The sequence below is a fragment of the Erpetoichthys calabaricus genome, chromosome 14 (assembly GCF_900747795.2).
Source record: "Erpetoichthys calabaricus chromosome 14, fErpCal1.3, whole genome shotgun sequence".
Taxonomy (NCBI): domain Eukaryota; kingdom Metazoa; phylum Chordata; class Cladistia; order Polypteriformes; family Polypteridae; genus Erpetoichthys; species Erpetoichthys calabaricus.
In genome coordinates, this window is record NC_041407.2 from 78,633,109 (window position 1) to 78,646,443 (window position 13,335).

General features: G+C 39.4%; 1 protein-coding gene across 2 annotated transcripts in view; it reads right to left on the reverse strand.

Annotated features, from left to right (window-relative positions):
• Positions 1-13,335, reverse strand: part of LOC114665310 (exostosin-1c-like) — a 547,907-nt gene that overhangs the window by 156,804 nt on the left and 377,768 nt on the right. For both annotated transcript variants that reach the window (XM_051919090.1, XM_028819793.2), the window contains exon 3: positions 7,345-7,438. In XM_051919090.1, the coding sequence (XP_051775050.1) occupies positions 7,345-7,438 (94 nt within the window). The remainder of the gene's footprint in view (positions 1-7,344; positions 7,439-13,335) is intronic.

Consider the following 13,335-nt stretch of genomic DNA (forward strand, 5'->3'; position numbering starts at 1 on the left):
CTGTATACCTGCATTGTTATTGGCATTTTTATCACTCTTTAATTTAATATTGTTCTTTATCAGTATGTTGCTGCTGGAGTATGTGAATTTCCCCTTGGGATTAATAAAGTATCTATCTATCTATCTATCTATCTATCTATCTATCTATCTATCTATCTATCTATCTATCTATCTATCTATCTATCTATCTATCTATCTATCTATCTATTGTCACACACGTGCGCATGGGAGGCAGCTAAAGGGCTCAAGGGAAGGAAGTTCTGAGGCATGCTGGGATGTGGCAGAGTGCACTGATTCTTTTTTTCCCTTGCCTGTAGACCATTCCCGGGAGATCTCACCTGGCTCTCATGACGTCACTTCCGGGACCGAGCCAATGGAAGAAGACCTTACCGGCTCCAGCCTCTGTGATGTCACCTCCGGTCTTGAACCAATGGCCGATGATCCTGAGCCAGACCCATACGACCTCACTTCCTGTCTTCCCCTTTAAAAGTCTAACCGTTTCCCCTATGTGTCAGTCTTGTTTTGGACTCTGTATTATGCACAACTGTGTTCTTTATTGGAAGAAACAACTTAGCAGCCAGGATACCATATTATACGGGTGGCTGCCCCAACCCTTTATCAGTGTGATGTCTCATTATTGTGACACTATCTATCTATCTATCTATCTATCTATCTATCTATCTATCTATCTATCTATCTATCTATCTATCTATCTATCTATCTATCTATCTATCTATCTATCTATCTATCTATCTATCTATCTATCTATCTATCTATTTTAAAATGGGCCTTTTGAACAGGAGCTGTGGACCCGCTATACCACACTCTCATGCGCACTGAGATCGCCCCTACAACTAAAGACAAAATCAAACCTGAGTGGTTTTATTAGAGTGAGCCTCTGTGAATGCCACGTTACACAACTGCATAATGAAGGCTATGAATGAAAAGTCGTCTAATGTGACATTACTATTATTTGTCATTTCTTGTGATTACTAGTCATGTAATCTGATTTCCTCAGGTGACAAGACCAACAACTGCATTCATCAAGCCTAACATTGCCGTCGGCTAGAAGTCACGTAGTTTGACACGGGTTGCATCTCTTTTAGGGCACACTCATGCATACTCATCCACCACTTTGCTTTATGTATTTATAGTGTGGGCACCTTGGTGACACACAGAGGGGAGCACAGCTGCCTTATGGACTCAGCATGTGTGATAGACTGGTGCCCAATCCAGTGCTGTCTTGTGACAATGCTGCTGAAATAGACTTTATTTAATAAAACTGGATTTGAAAAAGTCATGTTATATTTAGAGCTGCAAATTCACCTGACCTCCACGACTTTGGGATATGGGAGGAAAAGCCAAAGTACTTGAAGAAAAATTCAAAATTGAAACCATTAACAGCAACAGCTGTTCTTCTAAAAAATGACTTCATATTTCAAGGGAGCACACATGTGAAGGTTTCTAAGTAACATTTAATCCGTGTTCTTAATGCCGGCAAGCATCAACACACAACTGAGGATTACAGTAAAAAAAAAATCACATGCTTTGCTGAATTGCATTGAATGGGATAAAATGTTCAAAATAAAGTCAATACTAGTTCATATTCAGGATTATGATGATCTGTTTTTTTGCCAAAGTGGTTTATCTATTCAAACAGCGCATTGTATGTCATCATGTCATTTACTTGTGAATTCTTGGTGATGCTGAGTGCTCAGAACATGTCGTTCTTTCTGCTTTAGAGGCACTCACACTGCCAACAGTCCCAGAGGAGCTCTAACCTCCCTAGAAGAGCTGAAAATCCCCGAGGCAGAATTCGCTTAAGGGCCGTGTTTAAGTAGGACACCCACAAGTGAACATCCAGAATAATATCAGTGAAGACACTGGGCACCAAAGAAGCTGTCATTTCTTGCTCAGCTCCGTATCCTTCACAAGGTGAGTTTCGTGTATTGATTGTTGGGCCCCAGACCCTAAGGCACTGAAAGCAGACACATATTAATTCCTTCAGCTCCGCACAGGAATCAAGGGGAAAATAAACATTTCACATAATCGACAGGTCTGAACAACCTAAACATTAGGAACATGGATTAAACTATAAAAAATAGTTATCTTGGCATAGTAACAGTAATTCATTTTAATTTCTGTTTAAATATTTTTCAACTCATCAGTATATCATAGTTTGTGTCTATGTAAAGGTCATGCGAAAAGACAATATCCACTTGGGGACTAACAAAGTATATAAAAATATAGATATCATAACAACATGGATGGATCAGGAAAGGAAAGTGTGTCTAGATGGGACTGAGCTTTTGAATTGAAGACAGGGCCCCTGACCAGTGAATGAAGGGGAGAGGCAGGCGTCCAATTCAAAGGCTCGAAATCACTTTCCATTCGTGCACTGCCCTAATTTTCCTGAAGTATTTATTTAATAATATTTTAACAAAATATGCATACATTTTGGACATTGTGAGTATATGATTGGATAACTGACATGTGGATTATGTGAAACAAGTAATTTGAGATTTTATTCATGGACAATTTAATATTGTTCATTATTGTTTAGTATTGGGCCTCATAATCAGTCCTGTTCTATCATAAATTTGGTGATTTTCATTCTCCGGTAAAACACAAGATTAAAACATTTTATATCACTACAAACAATTTAGGGTAAGTTAAAGATAAAAAAATATATAATTTTTGAGTGGAGTATTCTTTGAAAGTAAAGATGCACTGTTAATTATACAGCAATATAGGAAGTTTTCCTTTGCAAAGCGAACCATAGATACATGGAATAAGCTACCAGGCAGTGTGGCAGACAGTCGGACTTCAGGGGCCTTCAGAACTTCACTTGATGTTATTTTGGAACAATTAAATGGATAGGACTGGGGAGCTTTGTTGTGCTGGCTGGCCTCTTCTCATCCAGATTGTTCTAATATTCTAATATGAACAGGTGTGTTTCTACACATTGGAGGTGCGGATTGGTTTGGTGTGCCTTATAGAATTTAGAGTTGTGTTCTACTCCTTACTTATCAGATTATCAGATAATGAAGAAATCAGCAGAATAAATAAGACAGCAACACTGCTGGTGACAAAAGAAATCCCACAGTCAATGGGAATATACTGTTTAGCATTACCAACTGTAGGATGACAAAGCATGGTGACAAAAGAGTGACAAATAGAAAAAGGGTCACTGCACTATGAAATTTATAGAGCCATGAGTAAATTCACATTACAAAACATATAACATCAAACACAAATGGAGAGACAACACTAAACCATGCAAATGAAAGAAAGAAACACTGTGGAATGTGTAGTGTATATTATGAGCAGTACCTTACAAAAAGGTAACGTGGCACCCGTCTCCTATGACAGAATTGACTGTTGCAGGTGGTGACTAAGCGGGATGTATTTTGATTTAGATCCCTCTTGTTCTGGTGGCAAACACTGTAATGATCACAGAGACAGGAAAGAGAAAGACAGACAGATACCACACCCTGTGATGTAGCGGGTCCACAGCTCACGTCAAAAAGACCACTTTTTAAATAAATAATTGCCGCCTTCGCGGCTTAGAAAGGGGGCGCGGTAGTGTGGCAGATCGGTTCCCGAGGAGTTCGTGATGCGGGCGATCCTTGCTTAAGTGCACAGGTGAGGAGTCGTCCGCATCCATAATTGTTCCCGGGAGCTGCTAATTGCCACATCTGATCCACGACCCCATGATAAATAGAAGCGCGAGGCGGCTAGGGGAATGAGAGAAAGAAAAAGAAAAAAGTGAACGAAGGTTAAGAGAAGAGGAGAAGAAGGCAGGAAGCAGGGAGAGGAAAGTTGGTGCAAGAGTGAGTGAAGGAGCTAGCGCCTGCTCACGTGCAGCTGAGCAGTGAGCCTGGGTGTTTGTCCAGCAACAGAGGAGCAGTCGATTGTGGTCGCTCCTGCTGAGCATTTTGAAGAGCTGGAGTGACCGGAAGGAGGATGGCTCGCCGCATAAGGCCAGCGAAGGCAGCGGGAGTCGAGACTTGGGAAAAGAAGCCCCCCAGCGCGAGCGCCCTGGTCATTGGGGAAGCCCATGTCAAGGTCTGATGAAGCCCACTGCAGCCAGGGATCGTTGAGGCGAACAGACCTGCAGGAGAAGGCAGAGAGAAGGTCAGCTGCAGGTAGGGTGGCTCCTCTGGTGAATAAGCAGGATGGGAGAAGCAGGGGAGTCACCAGTAGGAATGCACCGGGTTGATTTTTAAAGGGACAGCTTCCAGCCATTGTTTTAACCTTGTTGTTTTTTTAAAGATTTTTTTCTAATGGATTTTAACCTCCACAGATTCACCTCAGTTTTATTGGATTATTTATTTAAAGATTTGATGCACTGCACTTTAATTTGGACACTTCATTTTGCTTGTTGGTTTTAAATAAAAGCACTTTGCACTTTTTGCACCATCCCCTTGTTTCATTGTTTGTGCCTCACTGCCGAGCTCATCGGTGACATTACCGACGGTGTCGGGTCAGAGCTCCCAGAATCTGAATGGGAGCATGTAGCGAACCCGCATCGTCACACACCCCCCCAATGCTGGGTGAGCACTTTGAGCTCTCAGAGAAAAGAGCATATTTATTGTTTAACTCACTACAGAACAGGAGAATGGCCGAACCCTTGCACCAATGCAAACTTTTATGCTGTAAAGGGGTACAAGGAACGGCACCAAAAACACAAAATACACACATGAGTGCGGAGTGTTAATTGTTCCCTCTCCATGCTCACTCGGGATGATTGTGACCCGTTGCCTGTCATACACCTGCCAACCTGTGGCACCATCCACCATGACATTTCCTCTGTTTGCAGTTTCACTTGACTTGTTCCAGCTGTGCAGACATTCCTGGACCCTCACTTTGGTTCTTCACTCAACTACTGGAGGTCATAACACAGGCTGCTCCTGGCACTCACCTTCTGTATGCTGCCAGAAATGGCAGACCACTAGATTATCGTGGAACATCATCATGAGGCACAAAGTCCATTTACACTTTTTGCAAGGAATTTCACATAAAAGAAGCCATTAATTGAACAGTATAGGTTCCATTTCTGAATTCTATTTGTCCTTGGGCTTTATGTCTGGTTTTGTAAGTTTTGACTGTGGTACTTTAAATAGCTTAGTACAGTTACCATATACTGGCTGTGTGCATTTTACCACCTCACATCTATCACTGCATCCTTTTGTTGGTGTTGTTTTGTTCTGCAGGCTTTTGTCAGTGAGCCATTAGCAACTATATTAATTATCTGTGCAGTTGCCATCAGTTCATCCCCAGTCTATTGTCTACATGTTGGAATCAAGATTACAAACATTTGCATCTTAAAACTTGTTAAAGATGTCTATCTATCTATCTATCTATCTATCTATCTATCTATCTATCTATCTATCTATCTATCTATCTATCTATCTATCTATCTATCTATCTATCTATCTATCTATCTATCTATCTATCTATCTATCTATCTATTTTTACGTTGGGAAGTCTGGAGCTACAGCTGATAACTGGGAGGGCTTCATTGATCAAATTCAGGGGAGATTGAAGAAATGGAAATGGGTGGTCGCCAAACTCTCTTTTCGGGGTAGAGCGCTGATTATTAATAATTTAATTGCTTCAATGTTTTGGCATAAATTTAGGTGTGCAGATCCTCCAATTTGGCTATTAAAAGAAATTCAGAGGATATTGCTGGATTTTTTTTGGGACAAAATTCATTGGGTTAAACTCAGTGTGGTACATCTGCCTGTAGATGAAGGTGGTTAGGGCTTGGTGGATATTCTGTGTAGAACTGAAGCTTTTAGGCTGACTGATTTACAGCATCTCTTGTACGCCCCTCAGCCTTTATTATGGAGGAGTTTGGCTTTCACCTTTTTTCATAGAGTTGGTTATCTTAATTTTGATTTGCAACTCCTTTTCATTGACATCAAGCGATTGGCTCTATCTGTGCTGCCCACTTTTTACTGCAATATGTTATTAATTTGGTACATTAAAACAAACAGAGTGGGAATTAATCTGGAATCATTCTTCTGGTTACCGGAAGACCCAGTAGTGTGGAATCCAATCTTGGAGTTTGACTCCGTCAGTTTAAACTCCCTGCTTATGAACAAAGGCTTTACTAAAGTAGCTGACTTTATTGATCAGGTCAGTAACCAGTGGAAGTCTGAGGCAACTGTGGCACATGAGCTCGGGATTAGGTCTGTCCGTTTTGGGGGGTCAATTATTAACAAACTAAAAGTCTCTTTAGTGCAATTGGGTGAAGGCCCCCTGTGTGAGGATTTTTTCTCTGGAGATCTCATAAATGAGGCAGAACCTCCTGAATGTGACATTAAAATTAAACCAAATGTAAAAGATTTCATCAGTCCTAAAAACTCAATTTTAAAAATTAATCACATTAATGGAATTTTGTTCCAAGATTTATTAAAAAAAAGAATTGTATGACTGGTGTCTTAAAGTACCACATTTTATGCATTTGAAGGAGATGACTGATACCCTCTGGAGGAACACTCTGTGTCTACATGACACGACATCTCCTGCATGGAGGATTTTATATAAACCTCCCATTAAAAAAGAGTTGGGGACTTGCAATGGAGGATTCTACATGTAGCAGTAGCCACCAATTCATTCTTAAAAACCATTGGTGCTAATGCAACAGATCACTGTCCATTTTGCCTTCAGAAAGAAACAATTTATCACTTATTTCTGTATTGTACCAGATTAAAACCACTGCTGTGTTTCCTTGCTTTATTGTAGAGAAAAGCCAAGCAAAATGACACCTTTTATTGGCTAACTAGAAAGATTACAATATGCAAGCTTTCGAGGCAACTCAGGCCCCTTCTTCTTCTTATTGTTAATGGATTTGAGAATTGTATTTAACAAACTCATTTATATTTTTGGAATGTCTGTGTCAAGAATTTGTAAAAGGGAATGTTTACTTTGCAATTTCTTGTTAGGCCAAGCCAAGATGGCAACTATAAAAACAAGAAGAAATAGAGATAAAGATCTGAAAACCACTGATGCTCTGTTATTGTTTAAGGTCCTCCTTCAAAGGAGATTGAAGATTGAATTTGCATATTTTAAACTAATCAATTAGGCATATTTAGAGAAATCTGGGCTGTAAATGATGTTTTATATTCCACGGAAAATTAATGTCTAGTGCTAAAGTATGAGTAGAATTGTTGAATTTTGGCTGTTAATTTGACTGCAATTATGTACTAATTGTTAATAAAGGTGTGTTTATGATTAAAAATATCTATCTATCTATCTATAATATAGTGCCTTTTCTATCTGTCTGTCTGTTTGTCTGTCTGTCTGTCAAAGGAAAACAAGGAAAATTAAGTTTACCTGGAGAGACTCAAGAAAGCGGAATGATCCAAGACGTCTCCCTCGGGGTACAAGACAGAACGTAGAATTGTGGAGGAGCTCCAGGTAGTCAAACCTGAAAGAAACAAAAAAGGACTATAAGTGTTATGAATTGCCATGCATAGTAATGAAATGAAGATTTTTGACATAGTGACCCCATGAAGGGTTTATAGCATGGTTTAAGATTTAAAATTGTGTTTTTCAGTGTGGGCAAAATTCGATGTACTTAGGGATTCACTGGCATCTACACCATAATAGCAAAAGTTAAACAAAACAATAGGCTGAAACGAACTTGAGAGATTTGTTTTGTACTTATTTAAAACTAAAAAAAACATAACTAGATGAAAAAGCAAAAACCATAAAAAAACTTGTGGAGAAGGATACATAATGTGTTACAGAAACATTCATCAAAAATTGTTTTCCTTGTTTATCAAAACAGCTTTACCTTTGTTTCCCTGCTTCTTTTATTTTGTTAAATGCATCCCTCATTTGGAGGTGCTTAGTCTGCTACAGAACATTAAGATTTTTAATGGACTGAAAATGTGCTTCTTTCCATTCACTTGCAGAGGCTGCATTTTCTGGTACAAATTCCAGATCCTAGTAGAGAATAGATGGTTCCTTTGTGGTTTTGTTAATACAAAATATTAAACTCAAAACCTAAAGATTGCGACTTTAGACCCCACCACTAACTTACCAGGTGATCCTGAACAAAGAGGCATTTAATTTGTACGTTTAAAGGACTGAGAAAAGGTGAAGGTGTTCAGAAGAAAAGGAAAGGAGTTTTACATACACAAAATAAATACAGTAGATGGACTAGAAAGTGGATAGATGGTGTAAATCCCAGGGGCGCTCCAGCCACCCAACCCCGACACAGACAAGCAGAGACACGAGTTTAGCACACAGCACATGTTTATTCATGTGGGAAGCGTTTTTCTTGCTCCCCACAGCAGCACAACACAAATAAACAGTACCAAAGCCCAGTTCTTCTCTTCTCTTTCTCCGCCTCTGCTCCTCTTCTGGCAAGCTTCGTGCACCTCCTCCCAACCCTGGCTCTTTGAGTAGTGCTGGCCTCCTTTTATAAGACACTCGGAAGGACTCCATGTGTGCAACATGCATCTTCTGGCAGCACTTCCGGGTGTGGCGGAAGTGCTGCTAAATAAGGCTGACTGGACGCTTGCTTATTATTTTTTTTTTTTTACTTGTTTATTAAGATTTTCATCATTATTTTGATTTCTTTTTCTTCTCGAGTTCTGATTATTTAATCCATTATTACTAACCAGTATGCTAGTGGGTCTGATGCTGAAGTAGGTGCAGACTTTTACAATTCTGGGTCGTCTGCTCTGCTCGTTGTTGATCGTCATTATTAAAATCAAATTAACTACACAGTAGAAAGTGAATTAATAAGAAAATAACAAAAAAGTGGTACATATTTCAAGCTGTAGCTGTTTTTTTCTAAATGTCTTATAAACTTAAAAATCACATTGCTCTGCTTTTGGGAAAAGTTTGGGACATCTTAACTATTAGCAAACAAATGGGCTTGATGGACTGAATGATCATTTCTCATTTGTCATATTTCTTATGTTCTTATGATCTTGTCTGAATGCAGAATAAGAGATTTAAAAAGACCAAACAGTTAATGAAATGAGATTAATCTGATGACTCACTGATTGTGAAACTGGTTGGAACAAAACGCTGTAGCCACCGGACTAATAGAAAGAAAGAAAGAAAGAAAGAAAGAAAGAAAGAAAGAAAGAAAGAAAGAAAGAAAGAAAGAAAGAGACATTTGAATGTGTCTTAAAAACAGAACAATCCTTTCAAAAAGTAATATTCTGTAACATCAGACACTCAGATGTTGAAGAAAGGCAGCAAAGCCTGAAGGAAATAAACTTGGACGGTCTTTATGACGTCAGGTCATGTTGAAGGGCAGTAGGTCTTGTTTCAAAGTACATTTCCAACAATGCAGAACTGTAGGAAATGTAGCAGTGGAAGAAATTACTGTAGAAAAGGCAATTCAATAATGCATGTGTGATTGAAGGGTTGAAGATGTTGAATCTTTTATCATAAGAAAATGAAGATTAAGAGGTTGCATGGATGAAGTGTTCCAAATTAACAAAGGGAATAAATTAGGAGATTGCCAGATGTTACTTCAAAACCCTGTCTTCAACAAGAACACAACAAGAGACTCAGATAGACGTTGGTTGAAGGTTTAGAACTTTGTAAGTATTAGAAAATAGTTCTACGCAAAAAAAAAACAACCATTGACATTGTACAGATTTCAATTCAGGAATGTTTGTAAACACTTTGTTAATAGGAAACAATGAACTACTTAGGAGTGAACTGGCTGTTATCATCAACACGATTTTGATGTTCTTAAATAGGAAGGAAAATGAACATGTAAATCAGAACAGAAGGTTGAAATTACCAACATTGCATACTTGTTATGTGAATGCAAGAATTAAATTTAAAAAATGGGTTAATAACTCATAATAAAGTAGGAATGAATAAACAAACTAACAGAAAAATTAAGTAAAGAGATGATCAGTTTCTAACTTGAGTTGTTAAGGATCAGAAAATTAAGATATTCATCCATGCATTATTACAGCCATTTAGCTTGCACTGGATGTGTTTGTTAAATACATTCCTTAAATACTTGCTGGAGCCTTTGCATACTATTGCCAAAGTGAATCAGTGATCAAGAAGAAGAACAAGGGATGAAGAAATGTTTTCCTAGATTATCATCTTGGCACTTGAGTGACCCCCAACTGGCCTGGCGCTGCAGGAGAATCAGCGCCCTCTAAGGGTTGTGCTCTGCCCTGCACACAGTGTTACCAGGTTAAGATCAGTCCCTCCAAAACTGAATTAGATTAAGCAGGTTTGAGAATGAAATGAGATGGCAAAATAATAATAAAAAATCCTCTAATAATGGGAAATGTACTAATAATCAGTGTAAAAAATTTTTGTCTGCCTTATTTCGGCCCTCAGCATGTTTCCATTTTAGCAGACTTACACCTGAAAGATGACACATGAATTCAAAATGGTAGCACAGGCCAGAGGCGTAGCTAGGGTTTTCAGTGCCCGGGGCCAACTGAAGATTTTGAGCCCCCTCCTGTTTGCCAAAATGCAATGGGGAAGGGAATTTAACATCAATTTGACGCCCCCTGAATGTTCTGCCCGGGGACACATGTCCCCTCTTGCCCCCCCAAACCCCCAGCTACGCCACTGGCACAGGCACAGGATTAGCAATACGAATCACGGTGAGGGGTGAAGTGGCAGTGGAGTACCTGGACATGCTGAACTTGAGGTCAGTGAGAGGAAAATCTCCAAATTTATATAAAGGGGCTTCCATAATCTGTTTAGCTCAGCACCTCAGCTGTGTGGGTTTCCCATAAAATGTAAGTTAAATTTACTAACCTCTAACATAATAAAGGCATCTTGACTGAAAACAGGCTCTACAGGATCCCTCAAAGCTGTTCACTGCACTGTCTTGCACAGTAGTGCTGTCCAGATGGTTGCACAAAAGTTTCAGCACATTAGTCCAACCCCCCAAAGTACTTTAAAAGATAATAAAAATATCCCTTCCAGCGCCTCAGCTGCCATTATCTAAGTAATCATTTCCCTGACATTCTAAACCAGATGAGATTCTGATACTTTGGATAATTGAATCATAAAACAGACTGGAGGCCTGAAACTATTTGGGAGGAAAACAATAGGGCCGGGGAGAAGAGAAGAGAAGAGAAGAGAAGAGATGGAGGGCATTACTACACGCAAAGCCAAGAGATACTACACTGAGTGTATAGAGCAGGAGTGCCCACACTTTTTCGGCTTGCGAGCTACTTTTAAAATGACCAGGTCGAAATGATCTACCTACATTAAAAATGCTATATATATATATATATATATATATATATATATACTGAGTATACTTTATTTATAAAATATATGTTGCCATACCTTGCATAATTGAATAACCTTTATGGCACAATAACAATTCAATACATTTATGGTCACTACAGTATTTGGATTTAATCATCTTCATATGGGTAAAGGCTGACTCGCATAAATAGGTAGAGCCGAATAGTGCAGTCAAGGAGGCAGCACATTTCCTCATGTCTGGGTACTTTTCCTCTGTAAGTTCCAAAACTGTCCATGAGCCCCAGACTTCAGCTGAATGTCATCCTGTAGTGTCAAAATCTCATCCTCCACCGTAGAGGAGTTTTAGGTGAAACAGTGTTGCAATTTTTGATGCGGGTGAATCACCCTCAACATCTTCCCTAAATGGATAGCACTTAAATGTAGCGATTGGCTCAAGTAAAGCTGAGTCTTGAAACCGTCTGTCAAAGTCTGACAGACAATTTTCAATCTGCTCTGTGTAGCGTATGCTGTCAAGTTGCGCACACACCTTCCATTGCGTCTCCAGCTCTGACGCGAGGTTTTGGATGTTCCCCAAATCAAGGCTCTGCAGCTTTGAGGACAGATGTTGCATTTTTCGTTTGAAAGCATTAACTGAGCTAATCAAATTGACCATGGTTTTGTCTTTTCCTTGCAGCTGTAAATTAAGCTCATTCAACATGTTGGTCAGATCGGAAAAAAAATACCAAGTCTAGCAGCCATTGATTGTTATTAAGTTGCTTGTATTCTGCATGTTTAATGACAAGAAGAAACTCCTTTTTCTCTGGCCAGTGGTCTCGAAATCTCAGCAGGAATTTCTCCCTAGCCATCTGCCTCAACGAAGGCCTCTTTTATCATCTCTTCATCTTGGAAGGACTTCTTATGCTTAATGGTCAAGTGACTCACCCGGAACGATGCTTCGGTGTGTCTGCCTTTGCTTTTAACTCAGGTGAGTGAAAAATGACGGCTGTCCAATTAACTGCGATCTTAGTTCCCTCTCCTTTCTCTTTCTCAGATCGCTTTTCGGAAGTAAGTCAGTTTTGTAGTTTTTATGAACAGTTCGAAAGTGCCTTTCCACATTTTCCTTCTTTGGAATAGCAATGATAGATTGACAAATTGGACAAACGCACTTTGATTGTGACATTGTAAGAAAAAAAATCCTCTTCCAATTCCACATCCAGCCCACACACCCCCCAAAAAACAACATTTTTTTTTTAAATCCCTTCTTTAGTCGATATAAATTGGAAGGCTAACTAGATCACTTAGATAGCCGGAGTTTTGCATGCGGGATGACCAGTGCGTTAGAAGAAAAGAGATCTCAGACTGCACGCCCTGTATGTCAATCAAGTGGCAAATGCCATAGGGAGGATATAGTTTAAAAAAAATTTTTTTTGAATGCAACGCACTCTACCTGCATTAAATTTCCGATCTCCTGGTCGATCGCCATCGACGTATTGGGCACCCCTGGTATAGAGAGTTAGAAAGATAGAGAAGGCAAGGGAGGAAAGAGGGGTGCTTATTTATCATACCATTAACCTTCTTGCTTCCTCTTTCAGTAATTCCAATAAAGTATTACAGAAATATGACAGCAAGACAGAGTGTTAGGAAGAAATGACTGGGTGCAAGTACAGTAGGTACTGCCATCGTGAATGTCATAGGGGAAAAAGAACAAGAGAGCATGCAGAAATGGCACCAAGAGAGCACCTGTAGAAATATGCCAACCTGTAGCCTTGGTCTGCAGAGGATATCCATCATGGAAAACAGCAAATCAAGAGAGAGAACTCAAAATGGAGTGTCATACAAATAAAACTAACTAATCTGAAGCAGGCCGCTGCTCGGAGTGCCCAAGAATCAAAAGTGCTGTTTATTATTAAGATTTGCCTCTGTTTCTCACTTTTTTCTTAGTTCTCTAAACTTTTTCTGATCCATCGCGTTCCAATGACAAACTGTAGTTAGAAGCTGCCAAAGATGTATCTTGCAACATCAACCAATAGACAGCAAGTACCACTGGACAGGGCACCATAATTTCTTAATATTACTTGAATTTATGTTAAGATGTTGCAACAGATGTTCTCCCTAAGGGTC